This window comes from Oxyura jamaicensis, chromosome 5 (genome assembly GCF_011077185.1).
Source record: "Oxyura jamaicensis isolate SHBP4307 breed ruddy duck chromosome 5, BPBGC_Ojam_1.0, whole genome shotgun sequence".
NCBI lineage: Eukaryota > Metazoa > Chordata > Aves > Anseriformes > Anatidae > Oxyura > Oxyura jamaicensis.
The window spans coordinates 17,751,256-17,775,992 of record NC_048897.1 but is presented as its reverse complement, the minus strand read 5'-3'; the positions used below and the strand labels follow the sequence as shown (position 1 = coordinate 17,775,992).

At 37.2% G+C, this 24,737-nt stretch overlaps 1 protein-coding gene across 4 annotated transcripts in view; it reads right to left on the bottom strand.

The window, feature by feature from the left end:
• Positions 1–24,737, bottom strand: part of RAD51B (RAD51 paralog B) — a 412,254-nt gene that overhangs the window by 345,349 nt on the left and 42,168 nt on the right. For 3 of the 4 annotated variants that reach the window (XM_035327969.1, XM_035327967.1, XM_035327968.1), the window contains 4 exons: positions 24,297–24,413; positions 19,148–19,284; positions 14,325–14,444; positions 13,081–13,264 (listed from right to left, as the gene is read on the bottom strand). In XM_035327969.1, the coding sequence (XP_035183860.1) occupies positions 13,081–13,264; positions 14,325–14,444; positions 19,148–19,284; positions 24,297–24,413 (558 nt within the window). Of the gene's footprint in view, positions 1–13,080; positions 13,265–14,324; positions 14,445–19,147; positions 19,285–19,461; positions 19,649–24,296; positions 24,414–24,737 lie in introns of those variants that run through there. The other variant, XM_035327970.1, reaches the window with a different exon arrangement.

The window sequence follows — 24,737 nt, the reverse complement described above, 5'->3', positions numbered from 1 at the left end:
GAAATAAATCACTATTATTGCTAGTCAATTATTCCTTCAGAAGGAAGTGCAAATCCAGGTTCAAACTGTATTAAAAATATCACTGTTTGTCTAGGGGCAAATTAGGGCAGAGACTTTCTTTCCAACTAACCCCACTGAGGAACACCCCAACATCAGAAAAACAAGACATTACAGCAACTGAACCATGAGCCTAGTAACAAACTGGTCTACCCTCACTCTAGTGAAATGTCTGGTAACAGCTGGCTCTAGGCATGAAAATGACAAGCTTCACATTTTGGAAATGAATGGAAACATAATCCCTTATTTCAACAGCCACTGTATTAAACTGGTGAGAGGCTCAACGCGTTAGTGGCCTGGTAAGTGACGGGACTGAATGCAGATGGGACAGTCAAGTATTCAAAATGCAATTTATTTCCTAGCACAGTGCTTTATGAGACAAAGATTTCATCCCATCCTTTCATCATAAACAATACTATTCTAGCACACAGAGCCTTGTAAGTATACATAAATATTACTTTATTATTTAGAAATTTCACATTTGTTAAAAGATTTTATCTGGCACCAAAAGTGGGAGAGAAAGCAGGTATGAATCAGGAGTTATAAACTACAGCCTTGGGATTTTGACAGTATTGATTTTTTTTTTTGAAGTGCGTACACACAAGGATACCAGACCACACAAATATTTCCAGAAACTTTGCCTATCCAACTATTAGCAAACTATACTGATGCAGCAATATTTTAACAGTTATTATCCTGCAGCTGTTCAGTATCATGCACGAAGGAGTCCCACAGTCGACATGGATGCTTCCCTCCATTCAGATAGGTATTTTCACTACATCTTCAGCCACATTCTAATGGAGGGAGTAAACAAAAACAAAAACAACAAATCTACACATGCTATCCACAGACATTCATTTCAAAACAGACCATCAGATCAAATCAGCAACGATAATTTTCACAGAAATGTTCTTAAAATAGAACTACAGAAGTAGAGAACTACAACAACTACGTGCAGAAATTGTAATGAGCTTAAACAAGCCACCACTACTTCAAACAACTGTTGCAACCAATGCCATTAAAACAAAAGAACTAACAGCGAAAAATGCCACAGGCCAAGTAAGTTAAATCAAGATCACAGAATTTCACCTAGAACTGAACTTACAGTCTTGGACAATTTAGTAAGTTCTCTATAAAGTTTCCTCTTACCAGCAGACAAAAAACAGGAGCTGGAGATAACTACATTTTACAGACTTGTATAACAACAGCTGCAAAAACTTGGCTAATGATTTAGCCCTAACATGCTGACAGATGGATATGAAACTATTAATGATGAAGGAATGCAAGCATGTTATGAACTGTACCAGCTATTTTATGGATTGTTATACATTTCATTCTGAATTTTAGCATAGGAAGAAATACTGTGGTTTGAAAATCTACTATTCAGCATAGTTTCTGACCTCAGCTATAATTCATTATGCATGGTTATATTACAACTCCAAATATACCTTATTATGATGCATTTTAAAACCAGAACATGCAGACTAAAACCAGGACACTGACCTAATGACGAAAAAAGCCTTAAGCAGTGTAAGTATAGGCTGTGCGCAGACAGGGATTTGCTCACTTTTAATCAAAGTACAAAGCATTGCAATAATGGTATGCAACAAAACCCTTCCTAGAACTGTAAAAAGCCTAAAAGGATGCTTCAAGCACCTAATGCTTTCTTTTCTTTTTCCCAGTAGTCACCTGGTTAGCATTCTTACCCTTTTTACTGAAGATGCAGCTTTACATTCAAAATCCGCACTGCTGCCAGAACCCACACATTCCTGCCTCTCCTTTCTGCCTACACTAATGTGCCTGTTCAGCTGCACAATTGCCCACTACATTTTTTTCCTAGGTTACTTTTCAGCTGGATTACATCCTTGTTCTGGCTCATCAGCAAGTATGAACCAGTTGCAAACTCTATATTGCACTGAATTACAAGGCAGGTAGGAAAGGGAAAGAAAAAAAAAATGTTATTGTTCTGTTTTTGCTATTTAGCCTCTGAAAGTGTTTGACCACCTCTTGATTTTGGACTACTCAAACTTTCTGCAATGCAAGCTCGGTTAACCTGCTCCCCACGTGCCACCTGTGATGTTCAGAGACAATATATTCTGCTTGCAGATTTTATCTGGTGGCTTTCTTTCCTTATGGCAACTTCAGAACGGGCTGCAGGTCAGGCAGCAGCTTCACCACATCACTGGCTCCTCTCTTCTGTGTATCCCTTTACCTAATGAAAAAGGAGGCCCAACAGTACTGCTGCCAACCCTAAAAACAGCATCTCTAGCCAGTAACAATACCCTCTGCTATTGACAGCTTGCTCCTTGAAAACATGACGAAGAGGAGCAGGCTTCACAAACTGTTTCAGCAGCATCTGCCCGCTTCCAGTAGTCTCATCTTTAGGGACCTCACAAAAGCAAAGGAGGGTAAATCTGCTCCAATACACAGCATAGTAGTTCTGTGCCTATGATCTAGATGCACTAAGGCCTTCTCAGAAACTTTGTACTAACTACCCATGTTTGCCCAGGCACGACTGTTTCCATCACAGCATCAGGAAGGGCCATGACAGAGCTCTTCCATGCAACCAAATAAAGTTATATAACGCCGACACAAACCAGCCTTAGCTTGTGTATATAACCCCTAGGAAATCCTGTGACAGTGCATATTTAGAAGATTTTTGGTTAAGATTTTCCCCGCCAACAATTTTTGGCAAACTGATGTTAATTAGTCAATTCCGTTCTGAACAAGGTCTTCACTATTGAGCTAGAAAACTACATGGAAAAGGACATACCATTAAAAGAACTGAACGGGCTCCTGTACTGTTCCCAGATAATTTCCTAAAGACACAAGGGAACAGTTCTTAGATGTCATCCCAGAACTCCTCTAGACAGACTTGAGGTTTGTTAGAATAAGGCACTGTTTCAGGAAATCACAGCATATAACAGAAGGCAGGGACCGAATTTTAAAAGCCACATCAGTATGTCATAGCTAGCTTAGTTTTCACTGCATGTTCTCTCACAAATACTGTAAGAAAAAAAAACACGTGAGATGATGCACAAATTCAAGACTGAAAGAGAACCAGACACATTGCACTGCATAAAAATTCTGATGATCTGCTAGTAGCTTGGTGGTATTGTTCATAGGCTATGCAGAGAAATAACTATCTTGGCATTTCCAGCCATCAAATTGTCAGCACCTGAAGCTGGTTTGTTTTAATTAATAACCTTGAGAAATAAAGCACTTGCAGCACTACTAAGTGCCTGCACCCATAAGCAAGCCCCCATTTTCCTTAGGGAGATCTTTATGAAGCTTCAAAAAGCATCTAAGTAGTAAGTAGCTTTAAAGCTACCTTCCTCTACAAGAAGAGTTGCATGAAAAAAGTAGCATTTGGTTCATTTATTAGAGGTGATTTTGCTAACCAGCACATCACGGGAAACATACTTCTGGAGTCTGCCAAGAATCCAGTCAAGGCCTCTGCTATCATTGAAGAGCAAAGCACTCTCTGCCTCAGGTCAGAAGTATGAGATATGATAAATACAAAAGTATGGAAAACACTGTAATCTAAAGACAAAAATGTGCATTCTGGGTGGGTAACACAGCTCATCCAAATCAGAATATCAAAAAGGTTAGCAAAGTATCAAGGGAAGGAGGGAGAGAAGAAGAGGTCTAGTCCTACTGTAACTCAGATTTAGTGTCACCACCACCACCACCACCAAAATATATATATATTCCACTCATTCATGTTATTCACTCCTTTCTAATCAAAACTCTGCAGATGGACTTCTCAGCCTTATTTAATAAACCCTCCAATTTTATTTACATAGAATATTACAACAGAAGTACTATACTTTCAAATAAAATACGAATATGCATTTTATCAAGAACCAACATGACAGTTTTGATGCGGTTACTAAAATCACATAGATTCTCACTGGAATCCATGTTTGGAACGAGACTCCCTCAGTTTGATTACAACAAACTTTTGCTAAATCGATTAAAATATTTATTGAAGTTGCAAATATTTGTGGATTTATTCACTCCTGTTTTTATCTAAACATCATTTCAACAGTGAGCAGTAATGCAAATCATCCATGTTCTCAACAGAGAAGATGGAGTCTTCCTGTAGAAAAATCAGAAAAACAGAAGATTGAAACCAAATCACAAAACATAAGATTGAAACCAAAAACAAAATCCACTACTCTTCTAATGCACAAGAGCCTCAACAACAGAAGAGAAAAGCGTAGGCTGAAAAGCCTGTCCCATTAACCTAGATGCTCCTATTTTCAAGGCAGCACAGGATCAAAATGTCTAACTGTGATAGTTTGGTCGGGTTGTCCATTACCATCCAAAATCTTCACTATGTGGAAGGAGAAGAAATTCTGCAGTCTGAAAAAAGACTGCATCTCTAGTTAACAGCAGCAAGCAGACTGCATCATGAAGCTTCCCTATCATAGTTTATGAAAAAAGCAGCTCCAGCAGCATGCCTGGTTCCACAGAAATGCAATATTCTGAAAGCTGTCCTGTAGACTCAAAGAGGAAAAGAGCACAGTTATCTAATGCTGTGTGCAAACAAATACAACCTTAATGTTTGGTCTCTGGGCACATTTGTAAATTTAACGGTCATATGCATTGCTTTGTCTTCGTTTCCTCTCATCCCCATCCCTTTTCACCTCAGGGTCTGGTACAATTTTATTTAGGAGCAACAACTGTGGAGGAAGTCCTGTTTATTCTCAGGAGCCCTGGGGCTGAGTAACCATAAAGCAAACAAACTCTAGGATATCTGGAAACCAAACCACTAATTAATCTATACTGAGCTCATATAGGTAAGGTTTTTCCAACAACTTGTAATCCAGTCAACTGTTCTTTGTACTACTATCCTACCTGCAGACTAGAATCCCTTTCTTTTACATATTATGCAAACACTGAAATATTCCTATAGAATATATGGTTTACATAAAACCAAAAGGACACCAGGAAGGAGGCACTAGGCAACATGCAAAAAGAATGGACTACTCAAAAGCATAAGTACTTCTCTGCAGAGTCAAATAGGTTCTGATAATTTTTCCACGTAGTGAAAATGGTACATGTTGGCAAATCCTAAACTCCCCATAAGAGGCATAAAAGCCATTCAGTACAATTACTTTCATTTCCTACAGGACAGAGTAACAACACGACAGGCCAGAAACATTCCAATCAAGTATTTTTTACTTTAGTAATAGACCATCTCATATGTGTACGAGAAATATAACCTAGACCATTCTATTACAGATCAGATGCAAAGGTTATTGGAAAATTGCACACAGCAGTTCGCAGTGCTTAACAGTCCCTTACTGAACAGCATGGGCTAGTCTGCTTCAAGTCTGGTTCTAGTTGCACAAACAAGCTGTAATAGAAAGATTATTTTCCTTGCAAAAATAGGAAAGACGACAAGAGACTGCAAGAACACTATAAGACCAGAATTCAAAACCATCTTGATAGATCAAAAAAACAGCCAGGAAAAATAACACAGATTTGAGAGGAGCAACTACAGAAGTACCAAATCAGCAGACGTAGGTCCAGGGTAATGGATCATGTATGGTAAGAAAAGCACATCAGGCTGTTGCAAAGAGAGCAAACATTGCACTATGATGCATTAAAAAAAAAAAAAAATGTCCTGCAAGGCATGAACACCTGGAATACAACCTCTGATTTTGAGCACCTCACTCTCAAGATAATGTAAGCCAGCTGAAGGGAATCCAGAAAAGCATAATGAGAACAAGGGTTAGAAGACATAAGACTGCTAATTTATTTCCATCAGAAATTCAAAGTCAAGACAGGCATCAGAGAAAGTATCTGCCCTCCTTTGACAAGCATTGCCGATGATCATATAGCAGACCAAAACCAAATCTGGGACTAAAGTCTCATTCCTCTCAGCTCCCTTCCTCAGTGCCTTCCTTCTGCATGATTTCATATGTAGCATTGTAAAGAATCATAGCTTTTGGCAAAGTCACTTATAACGTAAAATGGAAAAAGCAATGGAGGGAATTACTTTAAAAGAAAAAGAAAATTTAATTTCAGTATTGTATATTTTTAAACCACCTCCTTTTCTATACTTCGCCACCACGTGAAAACAGGAAATATTGCTCTACCATTTCTCATTCTTTTTCCTCGGCAGTATTAAACATTTTATGAGTGTAGACAGTCCAAAAGGAACACTGTGTCAGGCCATAAACTGCAGAAATGTATGTTCTCCAGACATGCATTAAAAAGTATACAGATGGCAGCAGTACTGAAGATAGTTATAATTACATTTTAAATAGTCATTTAAAACCAAAACAAAGGTGTGCCTTCTGAGAATAATTTTTAACAGCCTCACCAGAAAAAAAAGCCTTCTACATTTTGTCACTGCAACAGCACTTTACAGTTGGCCTAACTCCCTTTTATCAAAACTATTTGTTGCTCAGTACCATGGAGTGCAGTATTTAAACGAACTGTCTGCCAACAGCAAGAAGTGAGCTCACCAAGCTTTAGTTAGGGCAAAGAAAGAACTCTAGTCTGTAATCCCCCTTTAAGCATTTTGTTTTCCTAATTAAACAATAACATAAACTAAAATTCATTCCAAACCACACTTTACAAAGAGCAGTGATCATATATATGTGAAATTCTGACACATTTTAAGCAGGCTTTTGCAAGAAAAAGGATAATACCCAAGTATTTAGTAAAAAGAACAAAGCTACAGACTTAATTCCAGACATGAAAATGCTGCTAGGTATAACATGAAAAGAAACCTTAACATAAAATGATTTATTTCATAAACTATTCATTACTCAGACTGAGGAAGCACAATGGATAAGGTTAGGTATATATTTTCTCTTTCCACCAAAAGAGAAGTTTGAAACCAATGCTAAATAAATTCTTATAAATGATACAGCTAGCAGAAACACAATTTTCTAATGCCACTCAGCTCATTATTTAAGGAAGTTGAACACCAATTCAGTCTTGGAACAAGGGGAGTAAAATACCTTAAAAAGAACAAAAAGAACTGTTCTTTCTTAGAGGAAGGTTATTCTTGGAAGTAAATCTCCTGTTTTAGGAAACAAATTAACCATTGCTTTCCATAGGTTAAAATAAAGTTAGGGTTACTCAATGTTTCTGCAATTCATACAAGATAATGAAAGCCAGCAAATTGTGCAGTATCTACACAGTTCTAAGCATTTATGTTTCTACAGATAATGTGCAAAATACGATCAGCATAAAGCACTTTTCATCCTATTAAGATCATAGAAGGCCAACTCAATTTCTCCAAGTAGCTGCTGAATTATTTAATAAAACTCTGTAATTTCAGCAGCACTGTTCCAAGTCTTCTAAGGAAAAAGTCACAAACTTTTTTTACTTTTGTGCTGCTCCCTAGAGAAATATCCAGGCTTCATGAGAGAAAAAAAAAAAAAAAAAAAAAAAACGGGGCCCGGGCCTTTTTTAAAAAATTTGTTTTTCCATTTATATGGAAATAAAAGAAAATAAAAATGGCAAAAAAAAAAAAAAAAGCAGCCCCACACTGAAAAGAGGATTATATTATCAGGTAAACCTCAACCTTTGGCAGAATGCAGATGATGGACTAGCTAACAATGCAGTGACCAGCAGTTAAACATGACTGTGAAGAAAAATAAGGATGTTTCTTTTGGCAGTTGGGAAGTATTCAGATTCACACATACACACAAACAGAAATTATGCTTGAAGTTGGGCATCAAGACACTTTACATACACAGCAGCAGCTCAACAGAAAAGGATCCATACTTTCAACTCAATTCTTACCAGTGGAAACTGTTTGAACCACATCTGGCCTAAATATGGCTAGTAAAATTCTGGCAACTCAGTTCCAAAAAGCTTTCCTCCTGATAAGGTTAGCTCCTCATTAAAGAAACACATGTTTCGATGTGGTGTAACATTTAAAGTATTTCCTTTTAGAAGACTTCAAAATGGAAGCAGTGCTTGGAAGCAGTGCTCTAAGCTTTCAAAGTAGAGAAAAATTTTGCTTATTCTAGGTTTAAACAACTTGCAAAGAAAATTCAATTACTATTTCTATAACACTGGGAGGATGATATGGAAAATAGTTTTTAGTTTTGTTTTTTTATATAGCAGAGTATAAAAACAAAATTTGTATTTCAGCAGATTATGGTCCAGCTACAGACAAATGAAAGTGGCAGTCTAATATATCTCCATAGTTTTGGAAAAATCAGCATACAGCGTTGTTACATACTGTAACAGATCAATTCTGTAATATTTGTAAACTTTATTTCTGTTTTATTTCTAAACTTTTAAACTATGTATTTTATTACCAGTTCAACAGTAACTGGCATTACACAGTTTTCTTCAGAAATCTTCCATTCTGGATTTTTTTTTTATCTCTATAAACTAGTATTTTCAAATATCAGACCAGTGATAAAGGTGCAGAGGAGCTGACAAGCAACAACCACAAAGTAAAAGAGAACCAAGGACAATGCCCAGTGGAAATACTTGCATGTAAAGAAAGAAAATTACTAGTTTGAATGTTCTCTCTTTGCCAACAGAAGCACTCGAAATCTCAAGAAACTTCACTCCAGGAAGCTGAAATGATACAATTAGACACACTTAACCAAAGACAACAGAAAGGCACTGCACATGTCAAGCAGTTTGTGCATTTAAATTGATTTTTAGAAGAAAAACTTGCACAACCTAAAAACAAACATACATGCCACTAAACATCTGACTTTCCAAACAAATTAAAACCTTGGGTATAAAGTTTACAGAGCAGAACGCATAAATAAGCAGGAAGCACTGAAATGACAAATGTGAGAACTCAATGTGAAAAGAAATTGACTACAACAGCTTTAAGTGCCGTCATATTATTAATATCGATAAAGCGTTTTTTTTGTAGTTTTTAAACTAAAGCATGTCACATCAAAGGGAAAAAAAAATATTACCTGTGGAAATTATGGCCTTCTTGACTACTGTTAACTTAGCACAGCAATTAAAAGCATTACAGAATAGTCAAAGTTTGTCTTTAATTTGCACTATAAAATCACAAATGAGCTTAGGAGGAAAGGCTTCTATTAGGAGAGGTTTCTATTTCATATTTTCAAAGACAGCATAAAAAAGGAAAGATAGATACTATGATATATTTGCTGCTAGTAACAATAGCCAGGGTGTTGTTTATCATAAATAAAGTTTCTCATCACAGATCTAAGGTCACAACCCCGACAAAAGTATGAAGGATAGCCAGCATTGTAATTTGATCAGCCTTCTGGATTTACAAAGCCAGTTTCACCTTCAGTCTCAATTTGATATTTAAAAGAACAGTTAAAGCAGTTTGGTTTTGCAAGTGCCACTTTTGGAGTGCTTTTCCACAGAGATGTCTAGCCAGCTTCACACATTTTATCAACTACTAACAACTAGAAGACCAGATTCTATAAATACGAATTTTTATACACTAAACAGGTAAATCTCCAGAACAACTCTAGTCATACTGGTATTCAGTTTTTAGCTCTTTACTAAAATGGATTCAGCAACACTTCTCTTTCAACCAGCATGAACATTGAATGACTTTTACTGAATAGCACTTACTAATAATAAATAGATTCCTATGAATATGGAAGAAGAGGAGAAAGACTATCCAAAATGTATTTTGCTTTCTGTTCCTTTTAGGAATACTAAGGGTCTCAGGAAAATAGACAAGAACCATACAGGACTGAGGAGTGCTGTTTAAAGATGTCATCTGGTAGACCGTATCAATAGACATTATAACAGAGAACATTCAGATTCTAAACACAAGCACAGCTTGTTCTGAAACATACAGATGTTTCATACAGGTTTACATCTTCACTGAATTTCAAAACTACAGGGCTTTTTGTTTGACTTACAGTCAAACTGTCTTTCTCAGTTTCTAAGAATCATTTTTGGGCTGACTGGCTCATTTCAACCAAACCCAAAAGAAAAGTACTTCTTCATCACAGCTGTGTGCAGGGAAGGGTGAAAAGGGACACTGCCACATAATTCCCATGGTGGAAAAAGCTTCCGCAGCCGTTCAGTCAGCAGTACAGCTGCCAGGTGGCCTGTCAGCAATCGTCTGGAAGTGATCAAAACCTTGTGTTGCCTCTTGTCCTGGCATCACTTAAAGAACCTGGGATGGAACCAGGTTTACTGCCAAGTTAGGATGAAGTATGGATCAAAACGGGAAATCAGGCATCATATATCTCATTTCTCAAGAAACAACCTGTGTTGCTGATACATTAAAAAGATTCAAAAACCAGTAAGTGAAGCAGAAATTTATGATCACAAGTTTCATTTTGTTTCATTCAGCGGCTAAGATGGTGACACATGCAGTGAATGTGTTGTAACATTTTTATTCGTCTCAAAAGGTGGATTAGAGTTTCAATGACTACACACAGTTAAGATTTTTTTACAGCGGAGATGGGGAGTACTACTTTCCAATGGACACCTATATATTGCTCAAGAACACAGCATACGTGCTTCCTGAATGGTAACGAGCTTATCTTCAGCATCCTCATGACCAAACAGCTGTTATTCCCATTTCACAAAGCAAAAACAGAGGTGCAGAGAGACTACTGAGTGATGATCATCAGTTTTGAGACAGCTGAGATCTGTTGCCCCCGCTCCCTGAATACTTCATACCATATAGAGCTCCTTGGGTTTGAAACAGCTCCTTTTGAATTGAGTAGAAGCTATGAACGTTAGTCACTTTTGCAAGCCCAACTCAATACCCAGACAACATGAACACACAATTATTCATAGCTAGGTAGTTTACAATGCCAGGACAAAGAACATTAAACTTATTTGAACTCCAGCATAACATAGTAGTAGAGGTTTTCCCAAGTTTAATCCTATTTGAATACATTTCCTTTTTAGGAAATGGAGGGGAAGTCCCTTTAAAAATACTTAGTGACAAGTATCTGCTTAAGTTTAGTAACTTACTCCAATTATTAATTACTCCATTAAGAACACACCCCTTATTTGAAGTCTGAACTTGCTTAATTCAGGTTCCAACCACAGAACTGTACTACACCTTTGTCAGCTGAAAAGAAGGATGCTTTTCTGTCAAACACCTCTTTTTCAAGTAGGTACATATTGATGAATGAAAAAATCCTTAACATTTCCTTAGCTAATCTAAACAAAATAAGCATCTTAGTTTTAGTTATTGAAATTCCTGCCCCCTACTCCCATTCATTTTCAAGTCTATCTAGCCTCCAGAGCCTACTTTGTCACCATTTCCAGTTTCCTGGTTCACCTACTCAGTTTCTCACCAGCTAAAAAGGTTTACTTCAAGTTCAAGCCCTATCAGTCATTAACCCCACATCTTTTTCAGAGTCTCCAAATCAGGCCCCCTACTTGTTGTCCAATTCCATATTTAGTTGCACTAGCCCTGCCATGAAACATTTATTAATGATCTAAATCACTTTGCAACCTTAGTAATGTTTTTAGTCCCAAGTATGTAGATTACAGATACAAAAGGAAGAGCATGCGAAAAAAAATCCCAACACAGTTCTTTACAATAAGAACTTCAGATACTCTCTAACCTCAAATACCAGAGGTTAATGCAAGGTATGCAATAGCAGACTTACCTCTATGTATGTATCAACGCTTGCAGATGCATAACACACCGCAGCTGGATTTTGCACCTTACACATAGACAACATTGCCTAGGGATCTGTGCTCATGGGAACCCCAGTCTCTAGCCAAGGCCTTTCTAGAATATTGCACAGATCTTTAAAAATTTTATTTAAATCGCCTTATGGACCAATTCAAAAAGACAGTTGTGGCTAGGAGCACATATTCTTGGCCAAAATTTCAAAACTCCTTACCAAAGCATTCATAAGGAGAAACAAGAACACAAGCAGCACACCAGCCATAACAAATGCTTTAAGCAAACACATTTGCTTTAACATAATGGAAACATTTAAACATTCAGCCTTTGTTTTCTTCTTAGGTAGGATGAAATAGAATCATAATTGCATACTACTTAACACTATCCAACTCTAAAACCTCTGTAAATAGCAGTCTCTGTCTGTAAGCAGAAGAGCAGCTTGAGCTGTCAGAGGCTCCAATCCAGCTCAACCTCACCACTTTAATGAAGACAGAAGGTGAAGAGGGCAGGGGCGTCAAAAGGAGAAGAAAATTGGGAGAACAGTATCTTCCCATAAAACCCATTTCCTTTTTCAAAGGACTGTATCATATTTTCCTAAAATACAGAAGTGTACATTCTTACTCATACAATTCTTTCCTGACCTTTTTAGGCACTACAAACATTTCTGGGTGCACTAACTAGGACACTATCTTTTGTACCAGAACTTTAAAGGCATACATGCAGGGTTTAATTTTCCCTATAAAGGATCTTTACAAATTACCTGACAGATGGAAATCTATTCCTCTTCAGCTAAGTCAGTTAATTCAACATCTCTAGCATGTATATTTCAGGTATAATAGCCACCATGACCTCAGTGCAAGATCTGACCAGTCTGACTGGAGTTCTTGCCACAGTTTCTCTCTTTCACTTGAGTGATTAGTACTGTACTCATACTAGGAAATATTTCCTACAGCTGAGTCTCAATGATATCTTCTGACTTCTGCTTCTGATACCCATCATTGATCACAACATGAAGGAAACCCCCCATCCACACATATTCATGGAGCTTACATCTTCTAATACACTTTTTAATCAGTTTCACTCGGTCCCTGCACTTCTTTTGTTCTTCTGTTGTATTTTATGGGCAAAACAAAATATGATATTTAAGAAAACTGAACAGCAAAGCACTGAAATACAGCTGGAAAGACAATCATGGAAATCCTCATTTGAAGTCCAGAATAAATATGAAGAAAAAACACCATAAAAAACACCAAGTGGAACAGTCACTTTTTCCTGTCCTGCAACTCTTTTCCAGATGATACCTGCTTTAATATTTCTGATAAGGATTTTTTTTACCTGTTTTTTCATCTTGTCATTTTCGTTCTTCTTGGATTTTCTTACTTGATTCTATAAAGCAGAAATTTAAGAAAGGAAGAAGAACTTACTGGTATTGAGAACTCCTCTGCCAAATACTTCAATAGTGATGCTCCTCTAGCCAAAAAGTTACTTCTCTCTGCCAGATTGCCTTGGAGCTTTGTGTCAAACTCCTTTCTGACAACTGAAGCAACAGAGTCAATTATTATGAGTTTAACCTTCTTTGAAATAATTTCTTCTTCCAAAGACTTAATCCTAAAAAAGCAAAAACCAAAAAGTCACTTATAACTATTTATACAATACAACTGTTTTATAATCCTGAAATTGTTTAAAGAAAAGATTTACCTCAATAAGCTAAGAGTCAGCCCCTCTTTCTCCCTCACAGCCCACCCCCAATAACACCTGCATGCATTAAAGAGAGCTGGAAAGTAATCTCAGGCTCCAATAGGCCACATAACCCAAGGCAGGTCCCTCCAGAAGAAAGGTCTGGAAGACTAGTTAGCACAAACCCTGAATGGCACAGACAGCAAATTAAGCAGACATTGAGACTGTGCCTTTGCTTACAGTAGCAGCATCCTACTGTCAACATCAAAATCCCTAGTGTCTATATATGCAGGAAGTCAGAGCTCCTTCCATATAGCTCCAAAGATGGTATGCCAAGCCTATATATCAATATCATATCAATAATATGCTAATAACTGCTCTTCTCTGATAAAGCTCCAGTAGATAAAAAGTTTTAGAAGAATTCTTCCACTAATTTAAACTATACAAGAAGATCCTGAAATACACCTTCATTCGCTTTCGTTACAATGTGTATTCACAAATTAACATAAAGTACAACAAAACAATATTGTCAAAAACAGCCTTCAGGCAGATGACTCTGAAACAATTCCTCCTTCCCACTACTGCAGGGGTCCCAGTCTTCCCAGAAGCAAACAGCACTCTGGAGGAGCAGTATCTCCTTTCTGTTTCATGGTATATGCAACTCTTACACTACGGTCTCTCCACAAACCAAGACAAGACCTGTTACACAAATACTCCCATTTAAAGGCTTATAGTGATCAGATTATATAGGAATTTTCTATCCCAAACCATAAAACATCAAGTAGATTAGTCAAGAACCATGAAATGTAAAAAAGCAATGCCAGTCTTTCTGTAGAAGTTCTACTTTGTTGGGAACAATGCTTTTACCAACATAAAATCTTCAAAGAAATGAATTACTCTTCATAAAACTTTGATATAAAATATCATAGACAATCTAGCCAAATTATGTTTTTTTTTTATTTTTCTCCTTTTAAGTTCTGGGAAAGAATACCTCTTCAGTACACTGTCACAGGTCAGCTCTCGATACAGATGAATGCCACGGGTCATGCAAAACAGCTTTTCATCAGAGTCAAAATAAGTAGGGAATCTGTTTCCTGCTATCTCAACCAACCTATCAAAAAAACAAAAGGCATTACACTGAAAAAGAAATAATGTGGGGTAATAACACATCTAATATTCACAGAACAAACAAAGCAATCCTCTGAATGATAAGTAGATATCATGTAATAATGGAAATCTTTTTCAAAGGAGAAGCACAATTTAGTAGTCAGACTGAAATACTGGAAGTCAGAACATTTAGATTGTATTCCCAGTGATGCCAGCTAGTGCCAATGGTACACTTTGGAAAGACATCATATGCCCATACACAAAAAGACAGCATATCTCCAGCAGAAGGAAACTGGAAAGTTTACATTACTGAATGTTCTTCAGTTACAGTACTGAAAAAGTTCTTTCAATTTTGCATAAGATGTTCAGTTCAACTGCTAAGTATTCTCCTCTTTTAATTATATCTAAGTATTAATTTCATTTAAATAAATGTACTCTACAATCCAGACCATCTTCCCTTCCACCTTTACTTTGTATTGAAATCAGAAAGCAGTTCTCATGTCAACGCAGAAATTCAACAAGATGACAACAAACAGAAGATCCATTACAAGGTCCATTACAAGAAGTCAGACTGCAGAGAACCCCAATTCACCAGCAAACACTTATGCAAGCAGTACATATATGTCAGGTATACCTGCACAAGTAAAAATATTTTCACAGAACCTATCTTTAAAAACAAGAACAAGGTCATCTGGATTGTAGAGACTTCTACACTGAAGCCGTTCCCATTGTGCTGGTTCCCACTTTGAAAAAAGAGCTTATAAAATCTTACGAAAACATACTTTTAGAACATTGCAAAAATATCAGCATTGTGTCACAAAGTGACTGAGGCTGCCTGTTCCAACTAGCAGGCAGCTACAACAGAATTACAGAATGATTCGAGTTGGAAGATACCTTAAAGATCACCCAGTTCCAGCCCCCCTGCCACAGGCAGGAACACCTCCCACTAGACCAGGTTGCCCAAAGCCCCGTCCAGCCTGGCCTTGTGGCCACAACATCCATCCATTCAGATAGCCCAGGTACAACTGACATATAAAATGATGCAACTAAACAGTTTAAATGGCAGCTTCACTGACAGATTTAATGTGTGATTTCGTAACTAAATATTTTCCATTACCTTTTTAGTAAATTCATGACCCTTCAAAACCTTGAATTAAAATTATTAAGCATACAACTGTTTACTACCATGGTTGACTAAGGAAGTGTATCAGATAACTTGTGATAACACCAAAAGAAGTCAGACGAAGTGGAACATTTATCATTTGTTATCAAATACTTTTATATTCAGAATCTATGCTTTAAAAAGAAAAAAACTCACATCAATGTAAAATTAAACAATTTACTGATGAGAGGTCAACACTTTAAATTGACCTGTATACATAAAATCGGGGACACAAAGGCATACATTTAGAAATGCTGAATGCCTGCAAATTCTCCTGAAGTCAGTGGAAAGAAGTTCTGTGCCTATGAACACAAGGCAGTTTTATCTAGGTCCTTAAAATGGGTCCAATCATTTAATTTTAGAAACCCATAGTTACAATCTGAGCACTGTACATTTCCCTCTCCCACCCCCATGGAGATTTTATTTTTGAGAACAGACATGGAAAGTACTTAATTGTCTCTATTTTAAGTATCCATATCCCCCAGCTCATGTGCTTGAGAAGAACGACATCTGGTGGATGATACCTGGACACACATCTTACTGGTTAGCTTGACGCTATTTATTTCAGCCCCTTTCATTAAAGCCCAGAATGTTAAAAGCCGTTTTAGAAAAACTCTTAAATCATTATTCTTTAGCTTTAACATTCAAGCACAGTGTTGTATTTTAATCTAGCTATTCTGAATAAGCAGTTTCAACACAATAGCCTCAATCTCATTCATTCGATACATTACTTACTACATCAAAGCTTGTCCTGAGCAACTTCCACAGACAGGATCTTGTCTTTGCATTTGCACAGTTAATTAATAGGCATCCATATCACAAAGAAGACCATTACACAAACTGATTTCAAAGGACACACCACAATCTTACTAAGATTGCAGTATAATTTATACAGTACATGCAGGTTCCAAGTTCTTTAAGATCTAAATCCCATTTGTCATAAACCCCAAAACTGCACAGAACATGTTCTCTGCAACCAAGGCAGAGGCCCATTGGGTGGAAATCGCTCACTGTTCTGAGCATTAGTTCACAGAAATTTGCATCTCATGTTTTTCCACAAGCAATAAATATAGCTAGACAGTAAACAGAATGCATTATTTTCAGAATTTCTAAACAAGTTTGGTATCTTTTCAGTTAATTGGCTAGCTAGAGTTGAACTGAATTCCTAACAAAGCTGACAACAATTTTAATTTCAAGAATGAGAATGGTCATTCCATCTACTTGTCCCAGCATCCACATTCTGACAATAAATGGTGGACACTGTCTGCACTGTTACAGCTTTTTATTCCATAGTAGAATATAGAGAAAACAGCAGCATATCTTAGAAGACCAGCCTCAATTCTGGTCACTTTTTTCAGCATTGCTATTAGATTGAGCTAAGCTGTCATGTCAGAGAATAAGTAATAACCTATGAAAGTTTGTGGAAGCGGAAAGCTCCCTGCCTTGAACTAAGACCTTCCAGGCAGAATGACCAGAAAAAAGAAGTGCCTTTTAGCAAAACATAAAACTAGCCAATATTATGTAGTACCTTTCTAGAAACAGCAAGGCATTACAGCCAGTACAACAGCTACAACTTAGTGACTCTCAGACCTAAAAAACACCAGATATATCAACTTTCTTCCTGGCCTTTCTGATGGAGACTTTGGAGTTTTACGTAAAAACACTGTGAGATTAATGTCTCCATTGAGTTCTTTAAAATAAGTTTCTGGGAAATGAATATTTGCTCTCTTACCTGAAGTGTTTAGGACAACCTTCCCCAATAACTGACTGACCTCATGGTCAAAAAGTTTCTCCATAAATAAGCAGCAAATAGCAGCATAAGCAAAGTCCCATGTACCTGTACACATCTCTTCCCAACAAACTGCCAAGAGCCCATTTGCAGCCCCTGGGCACAAGTTACCAATACACATAAGCTCTTGTCACTCTGGGGTCAGGATGTCACTCCCCAGAACAGACTACAAAGCCCACCCAAAGAGCACTGAGCGACTTGCAAAGACCAGGGCATGCTACTCTATTAAATATAACCTCAATGCACCATCAACACAAAATTGCAACACATTTGAAGTATAAAATACAGCTTGCCTACTGAAGTTACACTGAGCCATCATTTCCAACTGAGCAATGTAATAAATATTTTCATCCTTTGTGATAACGTACTTTTTACTATGTTTCCTTTCATCTTGCTCTATTTTCAACAGCTTTGTTTCCACGTCCACCTCTTCTCCTTTTCTTCAGCATTCATTTCTAAACCACAAGTCTTAACTCAGCCATTAGGTCCCACCCTTTTCTGCTATCTACATTCCAATTACCTGGAATGAAAAGTAAGCTGTATACAAGAAGGGGACATCATATGCTTTTGCAAAGCCATTGCTTGAAGCTTTTTTCCTTCTCTTTTCCTATTACGCTTCCACTTCAAACTAATTCAAACTTTTGTGAAATTAACTTGACAAAAGTAGGGTTAGAAGCCCTGCCTACTCATCCTTGATAGATTAAACAACACATTTAAACATCCATGATGTTTATATGATTAAACAACGTAAATACGTGTGTTTAGATAATCCAGATTCAAGCTACAAGCATAACTACTATGTCACTTTAAATCTCTAGATGTCTTTTCTGCCCATTTTTCTACAAACAAGGATGAGATTGTTGTACTTCTTGTCATCCTCCTCCAGACCCCTAATAACTTGAGAACCCACTAATTCTGTAGAACGGTAACAGAGGAGTGGACATCTCAAAAACATCAAATTCCTTTGTGATTCAGGAAAGCTGGTAGCTAAGCAAATTAGTGCTACCTCTAATGAAACACTACGGAATTATTTCAACAGTTAAGCAGTTAACAAGACAAGAGTGGTAACCTACACGCACATATATCCTTAACTCTCAGCCAGATGCAGGATGTGTCTCCTGTCCATTCTGCAATTGGAAAATATGGTTAGTGCAGGGCTGAGCAGTTTCTGTTGCCTGAGTAAAGCAGATGTTAGAAAAAACATAGATACTAGAGAGGGAATGGAATATCGTACTGCATGGCTTGCTATGCACATGGGGAGAAGTGAACTTACTGCAGAAGGAAATGAGAAGTACAGAGGAAGGGCAGGAGGCCCCATGCAGCAGAACTAGGACAGAAATCTGAAGGAAGACAGCCTGTTAGTCCTACTGTTCACTGAAAAACCTCCATTTTCCTTGCACACAAAATGCTGCACTTTTACATCCTCAAAACCTTCTTGCTTACTTCACAAACTAAACTGCAAAGAAAAATTTCAATATAGGACTGTTAAGACTGATTTTAATTAGAGAGTGTTATCTATCTTGCTATATCACAGCTGGAATCTGCAACATCATGCAAACTTGGAAGGTGAGCAAACCATTCAATTCGGTGAATTTCGTCATCTAGAAATAACTGCATATAACAGATGAATGCTTAATAGCTACCATAGGTATTTATGTTATAAATGCTTGATTATCGCTGAGAAAATAATTGAAGGCTCCAAGATAAAAGGCAGCACAGAAGTCGAAAGTGTGCATTTCAGAATTTTGGATCTTACCTTTCCGCACTGAATGCGGACTCTGTGTCAATGTATACCACAGCCCCGTTCAGTCCTCCCATGCTTACAGGTAGTGTAGCCAGCACACTCATCATAATACAAAACTGAGTTTTGCCACAACCCGGTGGGCTTGTTATCTGTAATGAAAAAAGATCAGTAACATGAGCAAGAGACATCCCACTCGTTTGACACTAGTTCTACTTTTAACTGAGGCCCATCAGCCAGAATGCCTCAACTTCTCTTCCTCTAGTTACCAAAGCAAACAGCCACAAAACGATAGAATACGAAGCTCACAAAGAGCAACCTGCAGTTACTTTTGGATTTGTGCCTTACAGTCTTAACTCATCACCACTGAAGAATAAATAGTTGTTCTTCAGATGCAGCATTCTGCTTGTACTTTCTTTTCTATCTTCCTCTTTCTACTTTGCTACATCTCGTATTTGATGTCCCCTTTTCTTCCTCTACTCTTACTCCCAAACAGAGCCACAGCCAGTTACCCTCCATCTCCTCCTCTGTGCTACCTTCTAAAATAGAGCAGAATTCAAAGTTTCACTGTTGACATTCACATGACATCAAATGACCTTTAGAGCTGCAAATGAAGTCACATCTGTGAACTCATCAGCTTTTAAGTCGTTGCTCAGGAATTATCATTACCTTGGTTACAATCAGGTCTCACCTGGGAATCACAAGGATGATAGCTTAAATCCTGTGAAGTCTGAATGTACAATATGAACCAAATGTATACAGCAGACAGACTTTATGCTCCCCAGAGACTACGCTCATGCTACAATGTAATAGGAAGTAAGTTCTAGCTGAACATACCATATGGAATTTACTTTCTAAGCAGCATGTGTTTCGTCAGTGGTGTTAATTCCCTATCACCATATTTTAACATGAACACCATTTAATGATTCAGATCAGCACGCCAATTTTAAGCTTTCACCTGTGCTTACTAAAAGCTTATTACAGTTAAGCAGTATTCAAAAAGAACATATTCAACTTGTGTGAAATGCTTCCAGTATGATTTTGATCCAAGCCCAAAACCAGAAGGATCAAAAGAACACATTGCTTGATGAGATCCCCAGTTTCTGAGAGCAAGACTTTTTTGTACTAGAGATGGCACTAGGCTGTTCTTTATCCACAGCGGATTTTAGAGATGGCAAATGAATCCCAGGCCCTGTGTTCAGATAATCATGTGTTCATCAGTACTACAGAGGTTTTAAATAGAGTATCACACTGCCACTGCTTCTGGGAAGGGAGATGATGATGTTTTTAATAATAAGAGGGCTGAAAAAAAAAAAAACAGCTAATAGAAAGCTGAAGTGAATTTAGGCACTAAAAATTGAAACTGTTCTCATTCCAACCCCAGTAGGGACTAAATAATAATGCAATATAAACCTGTCCAGGGAACTTGAACTACAAAATCAAGCATACCCCTTCAAAATACATAGCACTGCCATAACAACATTTGTTTGTTCTGAATGTTTTTTTTTTGGAGGTTGTGTTTTAGTTTAAAAAACAAACATTCTTACAACTGATACACAGATAAAATTAAATTGATTTTTGAGCCAAAGTGCACAATCCTTTTTAAGTGCAAACACTATTGCACCTCAATATACAATAGCATTGCTACGGTTGCACTTTAAACAGCAGCAGCATGATGTGGAGCAGGAAATTTACTGGGAAATACTGAGGGACTGCATTAGCTACTGTCATGTTCTTTAGTTAAAATCTCTCTAATCACTTTTGTCTTTAAACAAGGCCTGAAAACCAAGTCTTATCAGTCAATCCACTTCAAGCTTCCACACAAGGAAAATATTAGATGACGTAAATGATTAGAAGCACACGCTACGTTTAGCGATTACAGATCAGGAATTAGTCATATTTATGCAATTATCCATCCTCCATCCATCATACTTAAGTTACAAAATGCTGTACCAACAATAGCTGCCACATTTTAACATAAACCCAAAGCATATATAAAATTTGAAGAAACAATACACATTTCTTAGACTGTAATGGCCAAGGAGTCTCACCAGCTGCTTCTAATTAAAATTTGAAATGAATGAGAGAAGGGCATCAATCCAGTTGCTAAATTAAAATATTTGGACAACTGTGAGGAGACCTCATGAAAACGTTTGTAGTTTGAGCCCTGCCTGGGAGGTGCCTTGGAATTTATTCAACATTTATTTCAGTGGTTGATGCAGGAGTAAATTCACCAGAGATGCTGTAAACGGGTCTGAGAATTTATGCATCGTATCAGAGAAAGACAGGGAATATTGCTGTATTAGCTAGTATAAGAAAGGAATCCAGTGGAGGAAGAGAGGATTTCCCTTCCCCAAAACAAAACGATTCATCTTTTATCAGCATTCCTTTAAAGGGCATTTACGTGGAATTTCAAATAATCCACAACAAACAATTTTAGCGAACTATCACATTTTATTATGATTACCAATGCTTCAGTAAATGTTTTGATCAGTACAATCTTAGTTCAAAAAACAAAAAAAACTTAAGTGCCTGTAATGCAATTTGAAAAAATTGAAAAGTTTGCTCAGTTTGCTTTAGTCTGAATTTGCTTTGAAAAATCAAAAGTCCACCAGACAGAAATGTGAAGACTACAACAGTTTTTAATTTACCTCCATCTAGTAAAATACACTTGTATTTTTCAATAAGCTATATATTATTTTCTCTGGCTCTTCTGTTGGGTTTGGATCAAGTCACAAGGAGCTAATTCTTCGTCAGCTACCCAGAGATTAAACTCTTCAGTATTCACGAAATCATTACTTTAATTTTTCCTCAGAGGAGTTGGCCAAAAGTTCTGACATCTGACCACAAAGTTTCAGTTACGATTTAATTTCCAACTTAAAGCCTAATAGCAGTTTGGGGAAAAATGGTCCGAGACAGTGAAAGGCAAATCAAATCCCTCTGGCACTCAAAAAGCAAGCGGCTTTGGCTGTAGAAGATACCAGCAGAACTCGACCCTGTGGCTCATGCATTCAAATTCCAAATTTCCAACCACCCTCACTGCTGGGTAAAGTAACAGGAAGACGGCAATTTAGCCCCACCAGTCAGGAAGTGTTACACACAACCCACTTTTCAAGAGAACTTCTCTCAGACTTGGAACATCTGCCTGTTAACAGAACTACCAAAGAGCAATCTGCTGGTCAGCTATGCTCCAGTAAGTTACAAAAGAGAAAATTAAAACAACTAAGCTCCAGAATCACTTGAATCTAAACCAAATATAACCTGAAAAGCATTCACAAGCTACTGTACAGCATCAAAACAGCAGCAGACACTTGACAGCATCCTACTAAAATTTCATCTAACGATCACAAAGAACACTTGCTGCCAATTTTGAGACTACTTCAGATCATGACTTTTGCAAAAATGCCTTTAATAAGGCCTGATTCTGGAGTGACATTAAGTGAGAAAACGTTCTGTACTCATTGGTGCCTTGCCTTTATGTTTGCTCATAATACATTCCCTAATCACTTTACAGATTTGGCACCTGAAAATAAAATAAAGTGCAATTTTTTTATTTATTAAGACTTTGTTCCTAAGTTCATCTTATAATTTCTGACATCCACCTAGGTCTCTCAAATATTTCTGATTGACAATACCAATGCATATTCCTGTTTAAACTGGTGTGACACTGCAACCATGACCAAGTTTCTCATGGAAAGACTGAGTGCTTGCAGATCTGGTCTGATTGACAAGATACTTTGTACAGACTTCGATATTTTGATTACTTAGTGAGATTATATATTAAAGATAACTTGATTAGGAAGGTCTCTGTGTTTTTAACGAAAACATGTTAGAATACAAAAAACCTAACATATGAAAGTTTTTCTCAGAACAAAAGATATAAAGTGCAAAGGCTATCCTAACACAGGAGTTTTCTTACAGTAAATTGGCAACAAAGCTAAGCCTAAATATGAAGAAAATACGAATTCTGACACATCAATGTAAATTCGTGGACACAATTTTAAACGTTTTCATGAAGACTTGAATGACGTATAGTCCTGTACAGCATATACAAAAATAAATACTCAGAACATTTAAAAAGTAATATCCCCTTGTTACATAAAAGCTTAGAGTTCCCACTGGAGCAGGAACTGTTACAGTTTAAACCCAGTGCTGCTTAAATTCCAGTATGTTTGAAGTCTCAGTTAGATTCATAAGCGATTTCTATCTGAGATTAAAACCTATTGACTACAAGCTAGTTTGACTACAGGGCATGAAAAAAATATATTTTCCTCATTATAGCATTTTGCTAACTTCTCACTTCTACTCCTCCACTGCGGCAATTTGCAAGTTGAAATTTGACAAAGAAAAACATTTGGTAAGGATTATTAAAGTGTCTGAGGAAAAAATTGTTTCAATCTGTCTGAATTCAGAGCATGAGACACATATAATGTGAATTTTCCACTCATTTGAAGTGCACAGATTAGCTCAGAACTTTACTGTAAGAAAGCAAGTATGGCCACATTGCATAATAGCAATGTCCATCCACCTCTGGATTCTTTCTCTAAGAAGGGCCTAAAACAGTTGACTATGAAATAACATAAGAAGAAGGCACACACACATTGATACTGTCTCCAATGCACACATTTTTCAATCTCCATTTGTGGCTCAGAGACTTCCTAAGCCATAAATTGTGCCTTTCTAGTTTTATAATACTCAGTGACTCCAAAAAGCATCTGTACAAATCCTGTCCTATACACTTCATACTTCTGCCCTAGTTGCTCAGCATGCCCTCCTGAAAACTCATGACTTGCTAAAGTCAGAGTGAGTGATTAAAATCAAGACCGACTCCTGATCCAGCACCTTGTGCTCTGACCTCTAAACCATACTCCACCTTTCTCCATAAAATCCATGCAACAATCTCCTCTTTTTTCTGGGCAAGTTTTCACTCATTTTTTATAGTGAAATAGGTCACCAAATCTACTTTGTTGTTGTTGTTGTTTTCTTACTTAACAGGCTGCAGAAATATACCAAAGTGTAGCCTTTATCAATTAAAAAGCCCACGCTTCTAATCCAAACTTTTTGTTCGTTGTGTGTTTAATGAACCTGACACAAGGCGGTCAAGCCTATAAGACTTCTAGGTGTGGCGTGCAACTGCAGTAAAATACATTTAAAAAAAAATTACCTCTGTGAGGGATCCACAGGGCACTCCACCATGCAAGACTTTATCCAAACTATGCAGTGTGGTGGATAAAAAGGCTGAAGAGGGATTGACAGACCTCCTTACTTTCATTTCATAAGCCTACAGCAGGAGAAAAAAAAAAAAAAAAAAAAACAGACAAAATTGAAAAAGGCTTTTTTTGTTGAGATAGAAAACTTGTCACATTTCATTTCGTTAACCTAGACTGACTTAACACTTGCCAATAAGTAAACAGTTCCCATCTTCAGTCCTAGTCCCCTCTTTTCTCATCACCCTCCCTTGCATTTATATCCCATTTATAGCTCACAGAATAAATTTCAAAGTTCACTGTGTCTCTCTCACCACAATATTAAATAAGGTTTTTATAATGACGTTTCAAAAGTTTTCTCAGTTCCCATTCAATGAGGTTTGCTTTCAACCCATAAA